A 27,119-nucleotide genomic window follows, 5' to 3' on the forward strand; every position below is an offset into this window, starting at 1 on the left:
TTCATCGACTTTTGATATACACAAACTCTGAATGGAGGTGCACTTTTGAACTGAATTTCTATTTGGATTCATACAAAAATTAGCAAATTGCTAGGCACTCAGAAAACACTGGCTCCTCACAGTAAAGAGACAGACAAACGAAGCAATATTGCTTCAGCTAGCTCACCTGCCACCCTTGAAGGGGCCTGCACGTCGAGCACCACCGGACAAGTTCATCACTTTGCCGTCCAACTGCCTGCAGTGCAAATTATGACAGCATGAAGACAATGTGGCGTTTCATGTTTACAAGTCTGATATGGTGGAATCAGGCACTGGCTCTGAAGAAATACCTATTCCTTGTCTGAATGTTTATAGCTATAGCAGCTGTGATATCTTTTTCTAAGAAACAGGGCTCATTGCAGGGCTTCTTTTTGCATTACCTCTTGCATGTATATAAGTATTCATATGCGATGCTTTGCACTTCTGCTGAAACATGGGATTTATTTATTTATTTATTTATTTATTTATTTATTTATTTATTTATTTATTTATTTATTTATTTATTTATTTATTTATTTATTGAAATTTATTGCAAATACAAATTTGCCATGGGACCGAGGCTAAAGGTGATGTACAAGTCACCCGGCAGGGCCGTCGGTGCAACACAACTTGGCGGACATGGAGCAAAGCAAAACTCTCGGTCACTAGTAGCTGATAAAGTGCACATACAAACGCGGAAAAAAAATACAACCCTTTATGTACATCAAATGAACAGTTATAAGACCAGAGAATACGAGAACACAGCAGGATTAGGGCACAAATAATCACATATGTTCCACAAAGTATAGTTTAGTTTTCTTCCGGAAGGATGACAAGGATGATGATTGTTCAAGAAGATCAAATATGCGAGGGTAACAGTTCAAAAGGTTCAGCATTTCTCAGTGAATTAACTGCTCACCATAACCGATTCTTATACGAGGTTTTAGGAAGTTGACTTTTCTTAAACCATAGTGTGGGTCTGTATTAGTAAACATATTTAAAAATGCACTACAATCACTTTTGTATTGCATGTATATAAATTCGGGCAGTACATGTACTTCAAGCTGTCCAAGGACAGCTTTTATTCTACAGTACCCCCATCTGTAATTTTTTACAAGATGGCTAATAAACCATTCCAAAGAAACTCCTAGTTCTTGCAGTGCTAATTTTCAAAAGTTCCTGGGCTATCTAACGTGTAAGACTAGGAAACCGTTGCCAAGTATAGTGTGGTGGTAGATAGCGCTCCCAGCACTCCAAATGCAGGATTAAGAACTGGGTCCTTCACTCTTTGCAGCACCTGGCAGCAAAGTGTAAACACTATCAGCTCTGGGAATATTTTGAAAGTACTCAAGAGTACTTTCACAATATACTGCATCACAAGTTAAACCTTGAAAACATACAGGCAGCCATCTGCTGATGGCCTCACGCATATGACACAGTCCATTCACTCCACTTTTAAGCCGCAACATGCTGCACCGCACATTCTTGCGTGCTAAATAAGAAGGCAGTGACAATGAATGAAAATGAGCTATAGAACAAGCACTTTTCTTTTTTTTCTAAGGGTTAATCCTACTCTGGTTAACAGCAAAGGAGAAAGATATCTGACAGCTTCTCACGAAAGGAAGCCCCCTTTAAAGGGCTAATTACGCACACCCAATTGCTATATATACTCACTCAAGTAACATCTTGGCAAAATTGTAGGTCACAGTGAGAGCCGGGATTCGAGGAAGTTCGCTGCTGTTAGCCACACGATAAACTCCATCTGCAAGTGAGAAAGCAATTTCACAAGAATGTAACGCGATGCACGCAGAGCTCAAAGACCAAACTTAACAAAAAGGACAAATGAATGGGCCGCAAAAACAAAATGCAGTAGGAAGAAATAAGGTGTCTATAACTAGCCCCTGGACAAGCACATGATGTTTAACGTGAAAGCTTTACTATACCCCTCTTTAGCTTCTTCGCCGTGTCCGCGAGTTTAACCTTAAAGCGAGGAGAGACGACGTGTGACAGCTATAATGTCACACAGCTGCCGCCGGCCCCATCTGTTTCTATATATAGGCTTTCGGTGTTCATTGTGTTCATTGGCTTTGGTGTTGACGACATTCTAGACTCTCATGATTTTGAGGAAAGGAAGGGCGCATAACTGGCTCCCTAGGTCAGTGGATGCTTCAAACACACTTTGGGGTACTTGACTGACCTGACGTGACGGTGGTGAGAGAGAGATGTGGGCTGCATGCATTAGCGATGACAGTGTTTTGGCAGACACGTGGCACTGCAACAATAGGCTGCAGCATTCATTGGGTGACCAACCTCTCGCGATCAACCATTAATTTAACTCCCACCTGCCAGGGTGGCAGGGTGGGCGTGCTGCTTGTCCAGTGTGCAGAACACACTCAACGTTACACACGCCAAGCCACATCTACTTGCCCGATACACCACAGCTTTCGCTCTCTAACCAGATTCAGCAGTAGTTAAGCCACAGCAAATTTCTTCCTGGCTACGGCAGTAGAAGACACATACCAGAGCTGCGAAAAAAAAAAAAACAACTGTGATGCTATCTAAGTGGTGAAAGGTGACTAGATATATGCTCTTTGTGCCTCCGCTTTCCCAGTAAAAGAATGATATTTTCATCCCACGAATGTGTAGACATCACACAGCTTTGTATTTTTAGGCTTTCTCCCATATGCTAATTCCTTGACATGCAGTATTAGTCAGCTAACTGAAAAAAGAATGAAAAAAATTTTAAAAAAATTTAATGAAAATACGGGAAAATGAAGCAACTAAAATGTACCTGCATTCATAAGTTTTACCGGTAAGCTTAAAAATACATTGAACAGTTCATGCAGCAACATCATAGCTCATGGTCTCCCTTGAACTCAAGGCCTTACCTCGATAAGGAAATGTGCATTACTTGTCACCAGCAACAGATGTATGAAGCAAGCATATCAGTTGCTGCCACAGAAATCAAAAAGAGGCTTTCTTGAAATAACGGTCACAATGTCAGAATTGCAAGAATGAGGCAACAGATTTACAGCCTGTTAGTCACAGTGACTATATTTCCCAGCTAGGCTTGCTACCAAGGGCCCTGTTCTCCTCGCTTTAAGGCAAAAAAGTTGTGTGAAAAGTGAGGAGCCACACTTCAAAGTTTTTTTTACATACTTCTCTTACAATTAAAAAAAACAAAAAAAACTTGCCAAGCATAATGTGGTAAATAGTGGGTGCATAAGATTATGTTCACAAACAAAATTAAGTCTTTCCAAAGAATACCTGCACCTCATTTCCTGCCATGCATATGAATAGCCTAGCTTTGCTGCTAACAGGTGTGAAGTAGTACCTTGTGCAACGTGAGAGGGTAACGACACTTCAGCTCACCAACTGACGGGTAGCCTGGAGTCTCAGGGTCAGCAAACGTGAACAGGGCTCCTCGCTGTAAAGCTGTGCCATCCACAATGGACGAGTTTGGGTAGAAATTCTTCGTTCCTTTCAGTGTGGGCTCGAGGAAGAGAACGGTTCCAACACCACCACGTTCCTGGCACACGGCTATCTGTCGCATCCAGCCATGATGAGACAAATTACAGCTCTATCAGGAGAAAAATGACTTCTCTACTGATAACTGCGCCAGTTAAATTGCACCCTTATAAATGGCAAATCATCATCATCATCAGCCTGACTACGCCTACTGCAAGGCAAAGGCCTCTCGCATGGCTCTCCAATTAACCCTGTACTTCACCAGCTGTGGCCACCGTATGCGTGCAAATCTCATCTGCCGCCTAACTTTCTGCTGCCCCTGCTATGCTTGCCTTCTCTTGGAATCCACTCCGTTAACCTTAAGGACCAGCGGTTATCTTGCCTTCGCATTACATGCCCTGCCTTAGCCCATTCCTTCCTCTTGATTTCGACTAGGATGTCATTAACACGCTTTTGTTCCCTCACTCACACTGCCCGCTTCTGGCCTCCTAAGGTTACACCTATCATTTTTCTTTCCATGGCTAGCTGTGTTGTCCTTAACTTAAGCTGAACCCCTTTTCGTTAGCCTCCACATTTCTGCCCTGTAGGTGAGTGCCGGTAAGATACAGCTATTGTATACTTTTCTCTTGAGGGATATTGGTAAACTGCCATTCATGATCTGAGACAACCTGTCATATGCGCTCCACCCCATTCTTATTCTAGTTATTTCAGTATCGTGATCCAGATCAGCGGTCACTACCTGCCCTAAGTAGACGTATTCCCTTACCGCTTCCAGCACCTCGCTACTAATTGTGAACTGCTGTTCCCTTGAGAGACTGTTGAACATTAGTTTGGTTTTCTGAGTGGTAATTTTTAGACCCACCGTTCAGCTTTGCCTGCCTACCTCATTGATTATGCTTTGCAGTTCATCTCCTGAGTGACTTTGCAAGGAATATGGCAAATATTTGTATGCTTTACATCCCGAAGCTGAACGCGGGTAATGAGAGCTGCTAAAGTGGACAGCTCTGGATCAATTTTGACCACTTTGGGTTCTTTAATGTGCACTGACATTGCACAACACACAAGCGTGTTTGCATTTTGCTTCCACTGAAATGCAGACACTGCGGCCGGGATTGAATCCTGCAGTTCGGCTTACATTACCATAAAGATGACCACACCTTGCAACACCAGTCGCAACATTTGCAATGACATGAAGATCAGTGCGTTTTTCAGTAAAGCCAAATTACTAACTGTGACATCATATTCTCTCTCGGGAGATCATTAAAGGGATTGTGGAAACATTAAAAATTTTGCCTAGGTAATATACACGACCATGTAAAATTTTCCGCAGATGCATTTTCTGACAGTAGCGTAAGAAAAATATTTCTCATTACTGTATTTTCTGTCCATAATTTTTATGCCCGTGTTATCATCTTCAATTAATTGATATAACTGATCAGAAAAAAAAGAGTCAGCTATAGGTTCATGGCTGTATACAAGCAGTGAGGAATGTTTCTGACAGTGCTTACCTTGCCACCACGATGACCTCCACCATACCGTGCCAGGCAGATTCGGCCTTTGATGTATATCTTGTGAGCCTCCAATAGGTCCACATCCGCGTAGGTACCTGAGCCAACATAGACTACTTCGGCCTGCACATTGCGATAGGCTGTTAGGGTTCCCATTCGCCATAAACAGAGCTCTATAAGCACATCCCAATGTTTACATTACAAAAGTTTGCATGGCATTACAACTACAGCCCTGTGTTTTGACAAGAGTTGGCAAGTGTGCAGGTATGATGTCTTTCGGCACTCTGTCTGCATCTGGTGTGTTTCTGGCGATCATCGATGAAGGACAGCTGTTTCACGATTGCATGTGATTGGGCCTCCTGCTTTGTTGTCATTCACTATGGCTGGTTGCATGGGAAACATCTGTGTGATGCAGTGGTCTGAAGTCCAATACAAAGCGCCTTCAGTGCAGATTGTAATGGTTTCACACCATTTGTCCCATGCTGCCTGATGGTTATTACTGTTTCAGATTGCCGTGGGCGCTGGAGGCCAACAGACTAGATGACTAGACACGTCCTTGTTTTCGTAATGCTTGTCTCATCTTCTAGTCCACTGCCCTCATTTTCATGCACAACATCGTGTACGACATCATCATTCTTGGATGATTCGCATTTTACATCACATTAGGCTGTTTGAGTGTTGAGTTAACCTGCCGTAGATTGGGGCAGCTCAGAAATGCATGTGTGATGTTAGGCTAGAATCACCCAGCACATACTGACTAATGAAGCCTCGCCTTTACTGTGATACTTAAAATGTAAAGAGGGCAGCAGTGATGATACATGACAGCTTGTACAAAATTCAGTGTGTCACATGTTACACCCACCAGCCTGACCACTGGTGTTTGGCTGTAGTTCATTTTCTGTTAGGTTTGCCCTTTTTTTACAGAGTCTGGGTTTTATCAAAAAGTTCCTTAACAAAAGTGCTCAGATGAATGTTATGTATACGCTGTTGTACTGAGCATGAAATTTAGCACCAACCTCGACTGTTCCGGGACGTGCATATGATAAGTAGCCGGGCACCATACTGTTGGTATCATCGCCTGGCACAGGATCCTCTTGCAATTTAGCCTCTTGAAGCACCTTTCCTTTTGCATCCACAAGTTGCACCTGGGTAAAAGTACAGTGATACCGAAGTACAGCGATTATGCTGCTTAACTGTTCATTAAATAATCCAGTGAGTAGTTAGCACAGCTCTCGACAAATAAAACGTAAATAAATATATTAAATTTATAAAAATCCCTGCTCACTGCCAACAGCATCAAGAAACACATCCCGATATATATTAATACCTTATTGGGGTTCTTCTCGTCGGGGTACTGATGTAGGATCCGGTAGGGAACCTTCTCAACGGTGTCCAGTCCATGTTTCCGAAACTCATCAGCGATAAAGTCAACAATATTTGTCTCACTATATTTTGTCCCAGACAGGTGGGGCCTTTTTGCGAGAAACCTGAAAAATTATGATAAGGCAAAGCAATAGGTCACGTCTGAATGACGTTTGAAATAAACATCTTTGATGCTCAGTTGGATGACGTGCTGATAATTTTTAGTCAGCCTGCCAGTTGTTTCTATTCTTAAGCTGTGCTTTGTGCACGGTGCAAGAATACATGCAGATAGGAGAGATCTCTTTAATCATACACATGTAAGCATTCACACAGCTGTTGCATAAACAAAAAGCTATACCCGTAGTCAAAAGTTTATGGAACACATATGAGCGAAAAAATTTAGTCTGCGAAATGAGTGCACCATTTAATCTCAAGCGATGTGCCACGACACAAAGAAATTAAATTCCTTTGCAAAAGTCACGTTCCAGAAACTTTTGACAGTGAGTGCACAGGTAGGAAGCCTGCAACAATGGCACTAGATCGCACAGGATGCAAGCTTTCCATACTTGTACTCCGAACAACAGACATGCTTTCATGTCTCAATGAACATGCTCAACAAAGAATTAGTTAAGTGCTAGGTTTGCTTTAAAATTCTCTGTACACGCTTAAAGGTACTAGTTAAATGACTCATGGCAACAACTAGCACTGTAATTAAAGATAGAAATGCATGGTGAATAGATTCATGCGAACCAAACCAGAGCACAGAGTTCGCACTGCAGCACATTCTTATTCTTAAACTCAGTGGAATAACCAACAAAGGCTGTTGCTTTAATGGTGACTGGCATCGTTGACGTTGCAAGAAGCATACAGAAAGCTCTGCGGCTGTAAATGCCAAATAGTTACGACGCACCTGAGCGTACGGCGCATGTAGTCCCTGCTGGGCTCTACCTTGGCACTTGGCGTCACAGGCTTCTTGCTGAGTCGCGAAGGAGTGCCGCGCGTTAACGCGGTCCTCGCGGACAGCGGTGTGGTGCGTGGCAAAACGACACCGCCCGGTACTTTTTTTCCTCCAGTGCTGGCACTGTGCAAGACGCTTGATCGCAATGCCATTTGGGGACGACGGGAGGAAAATAGCAGCATGGCGCCGATCCCCACCAGAGCCAACACACCTACGATTGCTGCCACTGGCCAGATGTTGAAGGCCCTGGGAAAAACAGGCCACTCTTCATTACACATGGTCATCTTAAAGTAATAGAACAGTTAAGAAAATTAAAACTGTTCAGCTAGTATATGTCGCGTATAGCTCAGTATATGGTACCATAACTTTATTACCTATGTCTTTAATTTATTTGCTTTCTTTAACTAGAGTACTGAAATGGACCTGAATAAAAGCTCATTTTAAATGTTTGTAATATGCATTTTCTTAATTTCTTCAACATGGCTTTCTGCATACAGATGTATTCAACATGCTCCCAAAAAGTTACTGCACCCTGTAACTGCAATGGCAGTGGATTTAACGGTACTTGAAGGGGCTTAAATTTGCATGTGCATTTCTTGGCAAGTAGAGGAAAAAGTCAAAAGACTGTACTGTCTCAGTGACAATGCTGAAAACTGATATGCACGGTTGTAAAATGCTTTAGCAGGTTTCGGGCAATTATATATGGCCTGTTACTGTTCACAAAATCATAGATTTGAAGCACTTGATATATCTTCTCTGGTGTCACCGTGCATGCCTGAAATCTTAAAAAAAAAAAATTGCAGCAACCTGAGCAGTTTGAATTGTCCATGCAAATTCATGGAAACAATGTAGCATATTGAGTTGTCTTGTTCAACCCATATTGAAGCATATTCATATTAATAGGAGTCAGCGCATGTGACAATATGGCCCTAGATTTTATCTATTGTCTCTAGAATATGATGAGTTTCATTACAGGCACATCAAGGAAACTCATAATTTGCCAGAAACAATGCATAAAATCCAGGGCTACATAATCACATGCACTGATGTTTATTAATACAAAGACACTTCATCATACCTGGGTTGAATGACACTACCATATGGATGGGCACCATGTGACCAAAGGGGATTATTAAATCTTTGTAATGTCCTAATTCTCTTCACACATTCTTATTACATATTCTTTACATGCAGTACTCATTGGAATAGTTTGTGAAGGCCAAAAAATTGGAAGTGAAGGCCAAAAAATTGGAAGGGACACTTAAGCTCTGCATTAATAGTTTGACGTGATAGCATGATGGATTCATTCCCACATACGCAGAAGGACATTCTCTACTTTACCTTCATACATCCCTGGGAGTCCTCATACCAGGCGCAGTGGTGCAGTGGTTAAGCAATGCACTACTGCCCTGTGATGGCAGGCGCTCCCAACGATGGGCCATGTGTGGCGCAGGTTGCTCTTCCTGAGCGGCCAATCATTAATTTAACTGCCACCTGCCACGGCTGGCATGGTGAGGGAGCAGCGCAAGAGACGAGACACAAAAATCGAAACACTTACACACATTGAAATTTTTCATGTTTCAAGAGACGAGACACAGGAATGACAGATTTCAAAGTCATTCAGTGTTTCGTTCCTGTGTTTCGTCTCTTGCGCTGTTCCCTCACCATGCAAAAGAACCAACTAGCCCGCCAACTCGCTCTTCTAAACTTCATGGTTGGAAGTTTGCTCACTATCCAGTGGGCAGGTTGTGAGGACGGCGCAAGGTCACGTGATTTAGGTGGCCCGCCTGCCTTCTATGTTGCTCTCTGGGCACCACCTGCCAGAGTCATGTTGGTGATTTTTCGTTCACAATGCCGACAACGCCGACACCGGATTTTCTGGAGGACGGGGCCTTTGACGCTATTGCGTTAAAATGAAAAGGTAAAATAAAGGATAACAGACTGGATTTCAAGCACAAGGAAAAGTAGACGGGGAAGCAGGTGGGGGAGTGGTAGGAAAATAGGGTGGCCGTGGCTGATGCATGACGAGGTCACCTTGAGGCCAAAAGAGATCTATGGAGCACACATAACCAGGCTGTTGTTGACTATATGAAATGACATGCTTAAATGAAAAAGGCTTACTGTTTTTTGGGGGGCTCCGGTTCAGTAGGAGCTCCTGAAACTATATCTGTCGTGGAGGCAGTGGGAGAGTCGCTCATGACTGGAGTTAGCTGCATGACACAGACAGAGACGTACCACTTAAATCTTTCACTGCAATTGCCGGCAGTCAGAGCACTTTGCCATTTGGTTCTACTCTTTGGTGCAACCCAAACCACGAACAATACCACGTACAGTTGACTCCTGCAAATTTCAACTCGGAAAGGGCCAAATACTTGTTTTAATTATGTGGAGTTTGAATTAGGGCAAGCCTTTTCAATACGCCTGATGTTGATAGAGACAAAGCATCAGTTTGAATTAAGGGTTTAAATTTATGAACGTCCACTATACCAAACTTGTGAAGCATAAGACAGGCATGAGCCTGTGCCTACCTTGCTAACAACTATATAGGTTTCAGTGACTTAATTGTCAAACTGTATACTTTTCAATCAGGAAATAAATTACAGTATTTTGATCGTGCATCCAACTGGAACGTGACCTACCGATTAGACCACTGCTTTGTCAAACTGGCAGTTTATTTATACTGTCCAATTGGGGGTCCATTTAGATTATCCAATCGGAACAGCATTCCAAATGGAGCCAGATGGAAACCCAATTGGTCCAACTGGGCTTCCATTTGGACCATCTAATTGGAACACCATGCATTCCAAATGGAACCAATTTTACACTAGCTCTCAAGTACCATTGGAACCAGTTGGAAACAACCATGGTTCCAATTGTGTTGTTGTTTTTTTTTATGGGACCACTAAACTGCAGCAATAATATACTTTTATGTGTCAGGACAGCTCACAAGCATATTTCACAATGTACATAAACATCTAGCTGCCAGTACAAGATTTCACACATCGCTACACTGTGTTTAAACGTCCAACTCAAAAATGACATATATTAAATAATAACACACATACACAAGTATAGAATTACTCATTTTATGAACATTAAACATTAAATTAAATACTGCTTGAATAAACAGTATCATATACAATACTACTGCCTGGTACAACCATCTAGCTTATACCTTTACATTTAATAAAACAGTGGAATATATGTACATACTAGTTAGTAAATGCGCATTCTGTGTATTCATTGGCTTACATGAAAATGAACGTTAGAAGAAGTTTAACATCCCCAGTCGACCGAAGGCACCTATCTGGAATGAGCACTAGACGTCCACAAATTTCTCTTGCAGTGTCCAGCTTTGTGAAGTGCAAAACCAACACAGGCATAACAGTAGGCATAAGCACAGAGGTTGCAACACCTCATATATATATATATATATATATATATAACTCTACCGGTAGTCTGCCTCTAGCTGCACGACATTGAAGGATGACTTTTCAACCGCGAAATAGTAAGTTATTTTTATTTTTCAGGATTATAATGCTCACTTTTGCAGCAGTGTTACACTTCAAATTCGAATCTGCACACTTCAAATGTAGTATATATTGGTCTCAAAATTGCGATATTGTCCATTCAGAATTGGTTTTTGAGCATGAAAGGCGCAGTATGACTCTGCAGGCACTCCTCGGTAGACACTTCAACCAACCGCGCCGTGATGGAATGGGATGAAGTAGGTAGTGAAAGAAGAGAAAGGGGTGCCGTATACTGGAGGGCTCGAATAATTTCAACCACTTGGGGACTTATAACGCGCACTGGCATACCGCACAACACACGGCCGCCTTTTGCGTTTGGCCTCTACTGAAAGACCACCATCGCGGCCGGGTTCGAACCCGGGTACACCGGCTCAGTAGCCGGGCGCCCTAACCACCGCGGCGGGTGTCGTTCATTCAGTATACGTCATCGACGTACTCGCGGACAAGACCTTGTATTTGAATGCTTCAAAAACACCGAATTTGAATTCCCAGATATATCTGGCTATGAATATAAGTCGCAGAACAGAAGAGCGACATTCCATTCATCCAGTATGCGAATTCGGGAACTGTTTGAAAGGCCACCAGAAACAGTTAAGGAGGTTCGGTTCATTTCCAGCCCTTTTTCACTATATATAACAGAAACTGCAAGCGTATAGAAAAGGATACGTACGAGAACTCGGAGAGCACTTCACGTTGCCGTACTCTTGCACGGAAAGCAAGGCCGATGGCGAATGCTTGGGCGCGGTAGTTTCCTCTTCTTTCGTTTGCCCATCTCAGCATATTCGCTCAGCATCAACCGCATGCGACAGCGACGTTTTGGCTATAATCAATAAGGTCGAAGCGAGAGCAACAAATTGTAGTAAATTATGCAGATGAAAAACAAAACTCAAATGAAAAGCAACGAAGCGACCATGGCAAGCTGGGCTACAATATATACTACAATTGACCACGCGGAAGTTCATATTTGCCGCCATGAGGGAGCGAAACGACAAGGTGCGATGAGACTTCAGGTGCTTATGACCTTTCTGCCATAAGACGCATACCCTTGAATGTATGGCTTGTATGCTCTCGACCATGCTCATGCCAGTCATGCCTCAGTTTGCTTAATGCGATTTCCACACAAAGCGAACGCGAAACTATGCTACGCCGGCTATGCTGAGCATAGAAAAGCAAAACGAAACTAAAATGTCACGAGGGACGACGTCAACCAGCCGGTTTCTAAGTTGGCTTCGGCGGTGGCTTCAAGGCCAATGCCAGGCCAGCCAAGCCGATCCCGAGCTGCACTTACAATGCGAGCATTTGGAGGTCTCGGTCAGCTGCTGCGCGGCCGCTGCTCTGGTGGCTTCTGCTTACGAGGAAAGAGGTGCCGGAAAAAAGTGTGTCACCCGGAGCCGAGGCAAAGCGCGTCCTGAAACATGGACGGCCTACTGCGAGATCGTCTCACCATGCTCGCCGCCCTGGGCACGGGCGTCGTGGTGGGCATCAGCGGCATCTACCTCTACTACCGACTCAACCGCACCGTGAGCCGCGAACTGAGCAGCCTGGCCGGCAGCATAGCCGAACTGCGGCGTCAGATCGAGCAGCTCAAAACAGAGGAAAGGCGGGAGACCCCGTTCCAGTCCCAGGCGCAGCCGCTGCAGCAGTCGCAGCGGGAGGACGAGGAGGATGACGAATACTACGACTTCACCGACGTGTGAGTGTTGGTTCTGACAACCCGGCTTTGTTTTATTACCGACGTCCGAATGCGGGTTGCACGCCATGAGGAATACAGCGCGCGATCAGACCACAATAGGGTGGATAATTGCTGCCAGGAAACAGGAAATGCGGGCTCGAAACACGAAACTAGACGGACGCCGCGTTGTCGCTAGCGCCGGCACCTGAGCAGCGCCCGGCGACAGGTCTCTAAAACCGGTAGCGTCGCCTTCTTACGGAGTGCTCGGTCTTATTGTTGTTCGCAGACAAGAGGCCGGGTGTGTTATCTTTAGTCCTATTACTGCGCCAGTGCTCCAATTAGGCTTTGCTAGCTGCATTGTAGCGCTACTCTCGAGGAAGAAAACCGTGCATGTGACGCACGCGCTACGCTTTAATATGCATACGGGTTTTGTGAAAGGAAGAATAGCTATGCCCAGAGCATGAGAATTTAAGGGCTTTAGCTTTGACTTGTGCTTGCAAGGATGGACGGACTTCTTATCAAGTAGGTATGTGGATGCCGTCTTATTAAATTTCACTGTAGAAGAAAAAAAGCGTAATAAATTTGCACATGCATGTAATAAAGCTTGCTTGCATGTGAGCATCATCGCCATTTTTGTGTGTTCGATTCATGTTTTTAATGATGCATCATCAACATCTGTAGCACTGCAAAATCTGAATGCTGTGGAACCTATTAATGACCTTGCATTTGTGTTCTCAGGTATGTGTCTGAGACCTGGCAGCACCACTTATTGACGTAACTAAGAAGAGTAAGGTTGTAGGCCAGTTGGTGAGACATAACGACTAAACTACAAGAGACACAGGATGGAGGCAGGCAACAGCACTGCCCTGTGTTGTCGCCTGCCGCCGTCCTATGCAGTTTAGTCGTCGTATAATTATAGGTGGTTCACATAGAGCGAAGAAAGGCAGTGGGATCGCTGCCTAACGTAAAGGTACTGGGAGCTATGTTCAGAGAACTAGCGCCATGTAATTGCATAACTTCACCTTCTTAATTTGAACGATGTGATGTACATTGTCCCCCCACAAAAAAAAAATATCCTCTTGAACTTGACTAGTGTGGATCCCACTGTCTCACGTTCACTGCCAGATTGCACTGCAAAAGTTCACAATGAATTAGAAGTGCTCATGTCTTTTTTTGGATGTGGCTGTAAGCATGAAATGTTTCGCATTTTATAGTGAAGCATCACACAGTTCTATGGAACAAAAAATAAAAAATAAATAAACACTATGTTATGCCCGACTTCAATGGTAAATTTCCGTAATTAGAGCTGCTGAGCTGCCTTTTCTCAACAACTTTTTTTGCATAGACTGTACGTATTTACTTATATTTGGTCCACAAAACCAACAAAAATAGGACAGTATGGAGCAGTCTGTTACCTAACACTGTGTGAACCTTACAGACAAGACACAAATGCGAAAATGTACCAAGTTTTGTACACGCTGCTTACGGAGTGTTTTTTTTCCTTATATCTGTGTCTAAGCCGCTGCGGTGGCTCAATGGTTATGGCGCTCGGCTCCTGACCCGAAAGACGTGGGTTCGATCCCGGCCGCAGCAGTTGAATTTCGATGGAGGCGGAAATCTACAGGCCCGTGTACTGTGCGATGTCAGTGCACGTTAGGAACCCCAGGTGGTCGAAATTTCCGGAGCCCTTCACTACGGTGGCCCCACAGCCGGAGTCGCTTTAGGACATTAAACCCCATAAACTAAACTAAACTACCATCTGTGTCTAGATTCATGCTGCTCCAACTCAAACCACCTCAATGCTGTCATGTCCGATAAGCTCACGCAGCAACATGTATTAGACAAAGATCTGTTTGCTACTCGCAGTGAGGATGCCTCGTGGACGGGCTTGCGTGAGGCAGGAGACATTGGGTGGCTTGAGACCCTCGACAGTGCCCTAGATAGGCCGGGGGACAAGCAGGCACTGCTTGAAAGCATGCTGGCCCGCGAGTCACAGTACACTGATTCAGCTGGCTTCTACTGGCGGCTTGCCAAGGCATCACATTTGTGCAGCCTGCAGCTGAAGCCTGGCCGTGGCAAGGAGGAACTCGCCCGTCAAGGTAATGTCCCCTGATCACATTTAGCATGTTCTAAGTGCTGTTCCGTAGTCTCTGAGTGATGAATGGTACTTCTGGTAAAGTTCAATGGTAAAGCTGGCGCAATTTAGTAAGTGCAAGAAACTAGGCAGCAAGATTTTGGGTGAGAACCTAGTGAAGCCACCAAATGCAAAATAGCCTGTTTCTATGTCTCTTCACACATATGACAAATTGGTGACAGTACTTCCTGATTGTTCAGTCTTTGAAAGTTTGAGGTTCCATCAAGAGGTCTCCAACTTTTGTCTGAAAAAGCATGAAGACAAAATAATTGAAGAATTTTGCTGAAAGGTAGTTAGGAGGCCCCAGTTTTCATTACGTATTTTGCCGTTGCAGTGCAGTTTAACTTGACATGATAGGTTCCTAGGAGTAGTAAGTATTGATGTTTGTCAAATGACCTAGAGAATTGGGAGGCCAGTTTATTTTCGGCTAAGGTTTTCAGGCAGTACAAAGAAGGTATCTGCCTCCGGGTCAGCTTGCCCAGCAGTGTGCAGCACTCGTAAAGTTTACCATGCATGTTCAGAGTTCAGGCAGATACAGTATATCATTGATTTTGGTGGTGACTCTCATGAGGGAATTTCATAGCTGAGATTGTTCTAATTCAAACCTCTACACGTTCTTGTTAGACAGTGCTGCATTTTTTTCCTTCATCTTTGTCTCTTTACACTGTGGTTCTTAGATCCGATCCCTCACTGCTCATTTCAATGGATAGCTTGCACTGGGCATCACAGCCACCATGGTAGTGAACCACGTATAGCTTCGGCAGTACAGGCCGGAAGAGGTTCCAATAATCGGATTATACAAGCAAGCACCTTCTCGTAGTGCTCCTGGTTCGTCAGCATGGTGGCTGATGTGATGTTGGCACAAGTTATGTATCCAGTTTAAGTCATACGGTAGCGGAAAGAGCATAATATCTGATAAGATCCAATGCAGTTCTCCAAAAACTTCATATTATGCTTAAATAAATTGGGTATCTCGACACTAAATTTTCTCTGTTTTATCTAAAGGCAGATCTGGACATATGGCCTAACCTTAACACACTTGGTATGCCTGAATTGGAACATATCTCTGCCGCTTGTGGCATAAAAACGTGTGAACATTTTATTCTGAAATAACAGAATCTGTACAGTGAAAGTATGTGTATGCACACTACTTGTAATGATCATTAGGGGACCAGTGTTCAAACTAATAAGATGGATATGAAATGAGTACTGGAGTGCTTGGCTGAGAGCAGGATTTCCGCTACATGATGAGCAACGTGCACAGTGTCCACCTCTGCTCTATGTTTCATGAATAGTTGGCTGAATGTTGCTGATATTGTGTATTTTGACTAATATTGTGTATATTCTGCTCATAACGAAGAGACCTGGTGCAAGTCATGATGTGTCACATACCTTTTCCAGCATTTGCACGTGCCCAGCAAGCCTTGCGGCTAGACGAGTCAAGCCCCGAGGCTCACAAGTGGTACGCCATCACACTGGGTGCACTGTCGGAGTATGTTGGCTCACAGGAGAAGATTGAGAATGGCTACCGCTTTAAGGTACGCTCTTAGCATACATAACTTTTCTAGCAGCTAATCAAAGATCACCTTACAGTGCTACTGGAGTTTCTGTTTGGGAAGTGTTGAGCAAATCTTTGTTTTTAACACCTTGTCCACAGCAAAATCTTATTTGTGCGTTAGGGGGATTGGAGAGCAGTACTCCCTACCATTATGTGCAACATATGTCTCTAAAACTGTATTTAAAAGTTTGTGCTATCTAATTCTGTAACATTAGCGCCATAACTGTCGCTAAAATCTCCAATCTCGGATTTCGCCGATGTTGTTGGGGTTTTTATTGGGGGATAATACGTTCTGCCTGCTAAACCGTGGCTGACACAGTTTAATACCGCCAGATCCCACCCCATGCACGCCGACCATGGTGGGCCTTGCTCTGAACGAAACAAAGAAGCGACACTATGGCTGACACAAACAGGCATTTATTGCTACAACAACAATAATGTCAGCTAGCAACAAATTATGCCAAGGAATCGAAGTCGTCCGACTCACCAGCAAGGTTATGAGTGATTATTCACCCACGCTAGGGCATTGAGATACTCCACGGGCGGACGGAACGAGATGCGAGAGAACGTCCTCCCCCACAAGGTCTCGCCTCTCTGGCGGAGCGCCGCGCCTGAACTCCAACACACGCCGAGTTCCTGAGCCAAGGAGAGAGTGTTCTCCCCCGTGCACATGCATAGCCGTCACATTGGTCGTAGAGCTGATATCGCTGCGACACAGGCGCCCTCTCTTTTTAATTAAGGTAACTAACTAGGCTAACTAGGGAGGGTGCATCGCAGGAAAGCAAACCAAAGGTGACAAGTAGGGCGCATCCCCACAATGTTTGTCCGAATCCTCAGGCAGGTGGGCCACCTGGCTGAGGATTTGGACAAACATTGTGGGGATGTGCCCTGCTGCTGGGATGGGCAGGTAGCAACATGCAAAACACTATATGGCTGCGAGTGGTTGAGTGGTTTTCGAATTTGCAGCAGCGCGAACAGATCAGCTTTCCTGGACACTGCATTAGACCACTATGTCACCGCTGCAGCCAACTGTCCCTCATGTTTAACTGCCATTCTCACATGCAGTGCTTTGAATGTCATCGCCTTCATCAACTTCAATCCACGCGCAGTAGACCGGAACACACTTACTATCACGTTGCCCTTACACCGAGCCTCGAACAGAAACAAAAGTGAAAAACCGAAGTGCAAGCACACCTAATTCGCATTTAGCCTAACCACACTAAATCGACCGAAGCATTTTTTTTTGTCTATGTGACTGCGCTGTAGTTGTTAAGGATAAAGAATCAGCATTCCAAGTTTTGGCATCATTGATTGAGGGGACACAACGCATGTTTCTCTCAATGGGTTGCTTTTTGCTGTAAGGGTCTGGCTCTAAAGGTTGCAGTTCTCTAGCAAAATGTGCTTGACTTACATTTTGTTTTGTTTTTTCTCTTGCAACAGGAGCACGTCGACACGGCCGTGCGGCTCAAGCCAAAGGACCCAACACTGCACCACATGCTGGGCCGCTGGAGCTTCGAGGTGTCGACACTGTCTTGGCTGGAGCGGAAGCTAGCAGCCGCCCTCTACAGCCAGCCACCCGACTCTAACGTGCAGGAAGCCCGGGCCCATCTGCTGGAGGTAAGCACTCCTATCTTACATTTTCCTGTATTGCAGGTGCAGGCTTGTTCTATTTGTTGATTGTGAAAGTTGGTTTCTCTTTGATCTACTGTTTGGCAGGTTTAGTGACAGGACCAGGACCCTGTTAAGCTGTTTTTCACAGCTTTTAGTCCCGGCTTCTTCTCTTTGAGTAAAGGAAATAAAACTAGACTTGACGTTCAATCTTGCAGTGCACCAAATGCATAATACTGATTATAGCCATACTAAGAGGCTAGTCAGAGGTCTACCTCAGTGAAATTTACTCAAATCAAACCAACTTTTATTTGGCAATGGTTGCAGGTGTCTTGGGCACAGGTGCAAAAAACCGTGAAGTTATGGCTTCGCAAAAACCTTTGCCCCTTCACGAAGTAATTATGGTTAGTTGCAGAAATTACATTCTTAAAAATGTTGTTCCCAACAGCAATTGTGCCGTGTCAGCAAGCATTACAAAGGGTATGGATAATGTGAGACAAAAAGCCATTGCAGTATGAAAACAGCTTTGAAACATTAGCACATGTAGCACAGTCTGCATGTTCAAACTGTCTCCTGTACCTTCTTGCACAAATAAGATAGTGCATTGTTATTCATCTGCATACGCTAGCATTGGCAAAGTGCAATGCATCACTCAATTCTCGTACCTAGCTATTCCTTGAGTGAATGATGTAAAAAGGTGCACACTCTTATTTTTCAGTATTTGAAGTGTCATACATCAGTAGCACACCTTGTTAGGCTGCACTGTTTCTTAAAATGGTATAGTAGTTAGGCTTACTAATTTGGCTTATTTCTTCTGCCTTAGCACACCTCACATTTCAGTTGGTCATTCTTTTGGTTGACTTGCTTATGCCCGAACATTTGTTGCTAGCAAGATAAGTAATGTTTTTTGGATGGTGAAAATAGGCAGCTTGAAGTGCTAACCTGCTCCCTACTGTGCATGTGTGAAAGTATGATCATTTACTACTCAGGCGGACAAGCTACGGCCTGAGTGGAAGGAAAACCTGCTCTACATTGCGAAGGTAAGCTGTAGCGCAACTCTTGTTGAGGTCTCCACTGACGTTTTTGTATCAATTATGTACACAGACGATGAGAGTGAGCAGAATCTAGCCCTTGTCTCTGGACCATCACATTCTGCTTTTGGTCCTGACATCTTCACACTGCTTCAGTGTCACTGGTGTACACCCTTTTTCAGAACAGTCACTTTGGTGGCATTGCAGTGGCAGGACCCAAGTACTACTAGGTCGATTTCACAACATGTCGCCGTACTAGCGGTACCACAGGGGCAGCTAGTCATTGCGGTTTTTCGCGGCTACTGAATGGCAATTATGGCTGGAAACACTTAGTTTGCTGAGCAGCACGCTGCCTGCCATCCTTATCCTTGCACTCCTGCTTGTGCGAGCAAAGAGAAATCAACAGACATAGATTTCACGTGGTACATGCACAGTGAACAGAAATCGCACCGATAAAATACGGCTGTATCTGCACTGTTCAGGGTTGCCAGAGACTTACAAATTTTTTCTTGTCAATATCTCTGTGATGCCTTAATCTTTTAGGCATTGTCATTCAATCTGGGGCCGAATCCACGAAAGAGTCCGCTTTGAAACACGTTCGCTTTGCCATGACGTCAATTTGACGTAGGCATCGGGGGGAGAAGGATGGGACGAACACTGCGGGAGGACGAGGGGGCAGGCAACTGCCAATCGGCTTTGATGGGCGGTCCCATCTCGGTTGCTTGTATTTTTCGGGGGCCATATGCTAACTTCGGCGCGTTTTTAACCTCTCGTGCCGACACGCACGATTGCCTTAGCGACGGACAAAATCGTCCGGCTCACAGACGACTGCGGGAGCCGTATAGTTGCCTCGCTGCCGCCTGCTGCCTGGAAACCCCCGTAGCGAAGAACTGTAGCGCAGAGTATTTTGCGCTCTGTTGTGAGCGCACTTTTTCTCGTTGGTCCAAGGTGGGGGTTCTAGCTCTTCGCATAGCCGGCATACAAGTCCCTTTGACAGCCTGAAATGCCTTCGGAAGGCATCGTCACGCATGTCGAAAGGATTGTCATGCACGCACGACCGCCGATGCCGCCGATAACATTCGCTGAGCACTGCTAAAAACAGCGGGGCGACAGGAGGTGCCGGCATGTTGCTTCTCGGGCCGAAGTGAACGCCACTTTCACAGTTCCACACACAGCGACCAAACGTGTTCGCTTTCACTTGATTGACTTGTCTCGTGACGTAAACAAAATCCATGGTCCCGCCTCCGTGAAGTGATGAGTGACGACACACGGCCAATGTAGCGAGGTGGCGAAAGAGAAAGCGAACTATTTCGTGGATTCGGCCCCTGATCTCATCCTTCGGCAGGCTTTTAAGTTGTATGCTGCTTGTACTATGATAGTTAAGTTATTATTACTGTTATTAAGCACCAGTGGCTAGGCAGTGAGCCATAGAAGCACCTGCGTTAGCCACAGAGATCCTTCTGCATGTGCCCACTGAATGCAGTTCAGTCAAGTCAGTCAGTTTTTGGCCATCATGTGACCCTTAAAATTCTGTGAAAGGGAAAGCGTCTGTCCAAAATCAAGGGATTGGAAATTAATTTTTTACATATCAGTGTCGTTGTGTGAATTCCTGTGCCTTTCCGTTTCTTAGATGTGCGTTTCTCTTTCCGTCTTCATGTCGTGCTTCTGCTGCTATTCCAGACGTACATCTGCGAGGGGCACTATGGACCCGCCATGGCGTGGATTGACCGGGCCGCAGCACTTCCCTGCGTGGATCCTGGCGTAAGCATTCTGGCTTGGCGTCACATTTGCACCTTTTTTTTTTTGTATGTGTATGTGGCTTTGTAAAATTCCATCTGTTAGGAGCATGGAACAAAGCTTCAATGGGTCAGTAAACAGATCTCCTGAGCATTTTGTTTTTCTAGTTCCACTTCCTTTTGGCTGTCTTACAGCACTGGCCGTTGAGGTAAAGGTTCTTGGGCAAAGTGTGTTGGGCGTTGTCAAAAAGCGTCCGTGCATCCAAACACGACCAAGAGGAGAAAGCAGCTCGCACAGGATATCACCGGAGCGTTTCTTATACATAGCGTTGCACTTCATCCACCAACGGCATGCGGGGAAGTCAGGGTTTCTTATCTGGCTTGGCTAGTGTTGGCCCCAAAAAAAGTGGATTTCATCTTAACACAACGTTTCTCAAGGCAAACCTCAAAGGAACGCTTTGCTAATTTTTATACAGGCCCAATACCAAACATTCACTCGCATTAAATTTGTTAAAGAAGTTAAAAAAATGCTCTGGTAAAAGAATTTAATCTGTACAGCGGATAGCATTGCGGCTACAGTAGCTAGATCTAGCCACTGTATCACAGTGCAACCACAATTTTATGGCAGAATCCACGTTTTCGGTCCACCACTAGCCAAGCCAAATGCGGAACCACATCTTCCCAGCATTCCTGCTGTGGATGAAGTGCTCTTTAAAAAACTTGCGTAGATGGTGACACCATTTTTCCTTCTAGGTAATTTCGAGTAACTCTGTGGGAGACCCCCCCCCCCAATGGGGGTTACAATCACGTGATCACCCACCAAATAATAAGAGTGAAGGTTCCAGGGAAAGGACTGTTTGTGTTCGTAGCAATTTCGCATCTGTGCAGCTGAGCATGCCCGGAGGGAAGGTGGCAGCAGCAGCGGAGGGCATGGATCCTGTATGGGCATGCATCTTCCAGTGCAAAATCATTATTGCGTGCCCGCTGATGCCAGTTTTCCACATTACCAGCTGTGTAATCTGCGCTAAATTTTTTGGTGGTCTAAACACTCAGTATCTTTGAAAAGAATTTTATTTATTTAGACTGATATAATGTCACGTTTGAGGCTCCGTTCAGTCAACATAGCTCCATTGGCCGTACATACTGACATGTATTGGGATGAGGGCCTTAAAATTTTTTTTTATTATCAGCACATCTTACTGTAACTGAGAATAAGCCTGTTGTGCTCTACATGGTGTGGGCTGGGCAATTTTGTTTTTATTTCATTTTTTTCTGCCCACTCTAAATTATGTAACTTGGAATGCAGGTACTGCATTTACATTTCAGATACCTCACCTGGAAAGAAATATATTGCATAATAGCACATCCTAATTAGATCATTTCTCATGGGCCTTTATAGTGATTTCTCAGTTTTAAACAAGGCTTTTTTAAGAATAAGCAGGCATTTACAAAGGCCCACCACGCATCCTAAAGCTAACAAAAAGCCTTTTGTTGATCATAAATAAAGTCTGAAAAAAAAAGTGTGGCAGTAATTAGCCCACACTTGATCTAATTGCTAATCTGTCATGTTTAAAGGCGAAAGGAAAGCTTTAGGATGTGCGGTAGACCTTTGTAAATGTGTACATATTCTTAAAAGAGCTTTTTTTAGCTTAGAAATTATCATAAAGGCCCGTAAGAAATGGCTTAATTGGGATGTAATTTTGCCATATATTTCCTTTCAAGTGAGTTATTTGAAATCTGAGTGCATATTTGAAATAAGCATTCTATGATACACCTGCATGCCAAGTTTCAGCGAGTTATGTTGACAAATAAAAATCGAATTTTTTAAAACCCTACTCTCCTCTAGTTCTATTTTCTGTTTCTATTTCTAGTTCTATTTTTTTAGATTGCAAAAGTGCACTACTACTCTTGTTAACTTTAGGCTCTGGATGCAACATAGTTCTGCATCAGTATATGACCAGAGTATTCTGTGCACCATTAAGATCTTTTAATAGTGCAGCCTTGGCTCTCGTACAGAGTTGGCTTAAAAATTTCATAAAACTGTTCTTTCAACTCAGCTAAAAAGGCAGTTTTTGCACAGATAAGAACATGTTAGCTAAGCAAACATGAAGGCTGCTGTCCTTGCTTAGTTATTGCCGAACTAAAATCGTGTCAAGGTTCTTGTATCACAAAGTCCACGTGATTTGCAGGATGACAGCGTGCAGAAGGAACTGGAAAACCTCCAGCAGCAGTACCAGCGTTATCGACCGTGAACAAGACGCTGAAGACTGCAGCCTTGTTTGCGGGGACTCTGGTTCAATGCCATTCCACGTCCAGGAAGCTGGACCGCTGATGTGAAGGGGCACAAACTTCCTCTTCGCTGTTTTGTAGAGCCATACCTCTTGTTATCAGAATGCAACCATAAGCGTAATTCTTTGGGGTATTCGTGGCGGAAGGTTGTTACAGTATGTTATGTGCAGCAGCTACTAAGTCTTGCATCAGTATTTGCTCGCACTTTACTCATTTCAAGCCTTGCTGTCCCGCCAAGGACATAACTGTGTCAGGATCTGTGTCGTGCAGGTGTCGATGGACATTGGGCACTAGCACGACTTGGCTTGTGCTCATCACCAGTGAGCATTGCGCTTGTTTGTGTGACTTTTTTTTTCGTCCTAACATACTAGTACATGTGATGACGATACTTTTGACAAGTGGTGCTGGGAAGTCTACTATATGTTAATATTTGAGCCTAGCTGGGGTAGAGGATGGTTACCGTTATTGCGACATTATCCCAGTTCTCACTTGCGCTTTTTTCTTGTGATCTATGCATTACTGTTGTGAAACTAGCCAGTGTGAAGTGGTAAGGCACGCATAGAAATGGTCATACCACACACCGCAGTAAGAAAGATATAATGGCTACTACTTCAGTGTTTGCGCTCACTTGATGCTTGTCACAAAGACTGCGGGAGAGCTGTTGGCAGTTTCTTGGTCAGAAGGTGATTGGCCTTTTGGACCGCTTGATGTTCGCCAGTCTGCCTTGCAGGCAATGTAGACTGGAGAAGTTTGCTTGGACAGCGATAACAATATGCATCGTTAAGTGTACACATTTTAATAGGCTACTTGAAAACAAGTCTGTGCGACCTTAAGATCTTGATTGTGCAAGCAAATGGAGCAACTTTCAAGTTTTAAAACTTAAAGGAAAGTGTGTTATCTGCTGGTGCAGTTCACAGTGGTTTTAATGCAGTGTATGTAACGAGGTAGAGAGGTTGTTTGGTCCTATTTTTCCTTCCATAGATGACATTTTTTTTCCTTTTATAGTAAAGACATCTTTAATAGAAAAGCAGTTATAGTAAAGAGCGCCTGATCATGGTGACATGATGATTGCACGTGCGCAATCTACGAAATCTCAGAGCTATAAACATGTAACGGCGTAATCACAGAGCCAACATTTGGAGGCAAATGGATAACGAAGAGAATCCTGCAAGCAGAAGCCAACTTTTCGAAAACCTTGGGGCTGTGAGGCAAAGCGCGCAGCGAGGAGTAGGGCGGACATTCACAGCATTGGGCAGAACGAAGCACAAAACAGCGGCAGGTGGGTGGTTTTGCCACACCCGGCTGCCACGCATGTTTCTTAACTATTACCTTTTATATGACACTTGAGGTTGCGGAAGAACACAGCGTGGTCATACAAAGCTTTGGTTTTCATGTGGAATCAAACTGTCGTTTTAGAAGTAGCATTGTATTTGTGTAAATTCTGTACTTTCACAAGACTTCAATAAAATTGAAAATGTGATAACATTAAATGTAACTGATATAAAGGGATGATGAGAGCAAGATGGAAGGTATTTCTGAGTTTTTCTTTTACAACAGATAGCATCCTCACAGCCATGCCATCATGAACAACTGAAGTAACAATTTTTGCTGGCCGAAGTGACTTGACTATAGACATGTTCTACTGCATTGTATTGAAGCTGATTCTGTGTCACACAGTATGGAAAAAGTTTCATTTGTTAAAAATTTAGAACAGCTTCTATTTAATAAAATGAGTATAAAATAGATACAAATGTCAGCCTTCACAGTGAACATAAATTTTTTTATTTGTATAGGCCTTTATTCAGGCCAGTTTTCAAGCAGGGAAAAATGCGCATGTGTTTAAGCACAACAGGAGTCAGACATTTGTTACCATCTAGTGGCCCTTGTTCACTTCTCATTAGTCTTGAACTCTGTTGACATCTTATACTCCCGAGTGCCAGCTGCGTTGCCAAGTTATTGTCTTGCTGTGTGCATGGCTTTCACTGTACATTCCTGGGAATGCTAGGTTGAAAATAACTGTGTTGAAAAGTCATTCGCCACAGTGTCAAAAATTGGCAGAAGGCTGTAGAGAACAGCACATCCTCAGTGGCTGTGATTGCTTGCAAGTTCTGATTTTTTTATGTCTTGGTGCAAGTTGTGAGCAATGTGAACATCAAGGACCATCAATGCCCTGCCAAAGAAATTTGATGTACTAGGTGCCACATTGCGCATGAAATTGCAGCGTTTGTTTTTCAAGGTTTCAGTACAAGAAATATAGGCAGACTGTCACTGAATTTGCTCCGTATTTTCCAGAAATAAAGTGGTGAAATACCGCTCTCTGTTCTGCTTGTTTGTAAAATCTGTTCTTTCCCGCTACACACACTCCATTGTTCACTATTGATGAAGAGAAATGGTATGCCCATCATGGCATGACATGGCTGAACATTGCAGGGGAGCTGAAATGGTTCTTAGAGAATTCCAGATGATTCAAATAAATGAAGCTTCTAGGTGAAGCATGCCAAGTAGTTTTGCCAAGCATTTAAAATGGTGACATTATCACAGATTAAAAGGGCGACAATATTCAAGCTTCTCCTCCTCACTGCGTCGGATAAGCGCTGAGAACCTCATGATGACATTGTTGCCAGAATTCAAGGTTCCTGCTACCATCATCCAAGTGCTGTTGTGCATCGCCCGATGCCACCAAACAACACTTCATGGGCTTTACCTTCAGTGGCGTTGCTTCCTTAAAGCAACAGTTCCTTCGCTGTAAATGTAGCGCTGCCATACCTAACATCACTACGGCCCCTGCTCGGAGTTGTGCACTGCGGAGAAGCGTGAACACCTATGCGACTTCATTCGACAATTACGTCACCATTTCAAATGCTAGCACATAGACTTCATATAAAGACGTGCAAATTTCACACACTGGAGCCTTTTAAGCTCGTATTAGAATGACTCTTGCATTTACACCGACGTAGGCCTTCAAACCTTTATCTCATCATTCTACCCAGCTTCACTGCTTTGGGTGACTTGTGGATCAGTGGTTTTCATATCTTTGCGCATGCTGCATTCCCTACACCACATGACATATTTAAGTTCATCATCCAGTGCTAGCCAAGTAGCTGCCTGTGGCCCCTTTGTTTTCAGATTAAATGTGACTTTGCCCAACCCTTGCACCCTAAAGATTTCATTAATATCGGGTAAACTCTGATTTATCTTTTGCTCCACACAGTTGTGATAGTGTATGTGATGAAACGAAAAAAAATGATAGAAAGAAAAAGAAAAGGCACCTGACATGAACATTTTTTGTGGAACTGGACATTTGATTTCATTCCATTTATGGGGGTTTAACGTCCCAAAGCGACTCAGATTATGAAGGACGCCGTAGTGAAGGGCTCCGGAAATATCAACCACCTGGGGTTCTTTAACGTGCTCTGACATCGCACAGTGCATGGGCCTCTAGCATTTCTCCTCCATCAAAATGTGACTGCGCGGCTGGGATCGGAACTGGACTTTTACATGCAGTCATTGAAAATGGCTAACACAAAATATTTAAAGTCACGCATAAAAGTGAGCACTAACGGCTATCTCAGCCAGGGAAAAATAGCCCAAACAAGGCCAGAGGTTTTAAACGTTCTTTGAAACCACCTGATTGGGGGCTCGGTTTTGAATTTGTACAACGGTGCCCAATTTTCACCCCCTGAATCCAGAAAATAGTAAGAGGCAACAATGAAAGTCATATTATAAATGACAGTTGCTGAACAACTGATGTAACATGGAAACAAAAAGCAAATTAACTGTAGCATTCAAAAGCAAAGCAAAAGAACCATACATGTCACCCCAAGTAACACGAGGAAAAAAATTGTAAAAGAGAAAAGTGCAAAGTACAAACACCTGTAGTTTTGCATGTCAGTTCCTTGACAAAAGGAATCGAAGAAGCAGTGAAGGTAAAGAAAACCTAAACAGCAGCAGATCCCTTTCTGTCTAGTTCGTGGTAAGTTAGTTAAGCTCTTAATTTAAGCTCTACAAAGCCTCTGACACTGAAAGGTATCTGCCTCTGGCCTTGCTGTGGAGAATTGGTGGTCCCAGCTCTTCCATCTACTGCGGCAAATACTGATGTTTTCAATGTTTGCGCTGCAAGCGACTGCGAAAATGCGTAATGGAAACCAGCAGGTCTAAGTGGTTAATGAGAAACTTCAGAGTTCTATGCCCGGCCTTAAATGCTGCACCAACATATGAAGTGGGTGCAGCAGTACCCCTCCTCTGCA

The 27,119-nt window shown here is 44.0% G+C and overlaps 2 protein-coding genes across 2 annotated transcripts in view; one reads left to right on the forward strand and one right to left on the reverse strand.

Moving 5' to 3' along the window:
* LOC144133370 (N-acetylated-alpha-linked acidic dipeptidase 2-like) overlaps positions 1-11,997 on the reverse strand; it is a 23,810-nt gene extending 11,813 nt beyond the window's left edge. Inside the window, exons 1-9 of the mRNA XM_077666447.1 lie at positions 11,515-11,997; positions 9,436-9,524; positions 7,267-7,560; positions 6,322-6,481; positions 6,011-6,139; positions 4,995-5,117; positions 3,391-3,562; positions 1,693-1,780; positions 167-235 (exon numbers count right to left, since the gene is read on the reverse strand). Of these exons, the coding sequence (XP_077522573.1) occupies positions 167-235; positions 1,693-1,780; positions 3,391-3,562; positions 4,995-5,117; positions 6,011-6,139; positions 6,322-6,481; positions 7,267-7,560; positions 9,436-9,512 (1,112 nt within the window). The 5' untranslated portion in view covers positions 9,513-9,524; positions 11,515-11,997. The remainder of the gene's footprint in view (positions 1-166; positions 236-1,692; positions 1,781-3,390; positions 3,563-4,994; positions 5,118-6,010; positions 6,140-6,321; positions 6,482-7,266; positions 7,561-9,435; positions 9,525-11,514) is intronic.
* A 117-nt stretch (positions 11,998-12,114) lies between these two features.
* On the forward strand, positions 12,115-25,190 carry LOC144133373 (regulator of microtubule dynamics protein 2-like). The gene is made up of 7 exons (XM_077666450.1): positions 12,115-12,537; positions 14,383-14,615; positions 16,052-16,188; positions 17,649-17,825; positions 18,806-18,856; positions 20,528-20,608; positions 22,773-25,190. Exons 1-7 carry the CDS (start codon positions 12,260-12,262, stop codon positions 22,833-22,835), a joined length of 1,020 nt encoding a protein of 339 aa, XP_077522576.1. The 5' UTR covers positions 12,115-12,259; the 3' UTR covers positions 22,836-25,190.
* The last annotated feature ends 1,929 nt before the right edge of the window (positions 25,191-27,119 follow it).

Source organism: Amblyomma americanum, chromosome 5, assembly GCF_052857255.1.
Source record: "Amblyomma americanum isolate KBUSLIRL-KWMA chromosome 5, ASM5285725v1, whole genome shotgun sequence".
In the NCBI taxonomy this organism is placed as follows: Eukaryota; Metazoa; Arthropoda; class Arachnida; order Ixodida; family Ixodidae; genus Amblyomma; species Amblyomma americanum.

Coding starts and splice junctions, on each gene's coding strand:
- LOC144133373 (XM_077666450.1), top strand. CDS start 12,260: ATGGACGGCCTACTGCGAGATCGTCTCACCATGCTCGCCGCCCTGGGC. Junction 17,826..18,805: donor CCCGGGCCCATCTGCTGGAG/GTAAGCACTCCT, acceptor TTTACTACTCAG/GCGGACAAGCTACGGCCTGA. Junction 18,857..20,527: donor ACCTGCTCTACATTGCGAAG/GTAAGCTGTAGC, acceptor CTGCTATTCCAG/ACGTACATCTGCGAGGGGCA.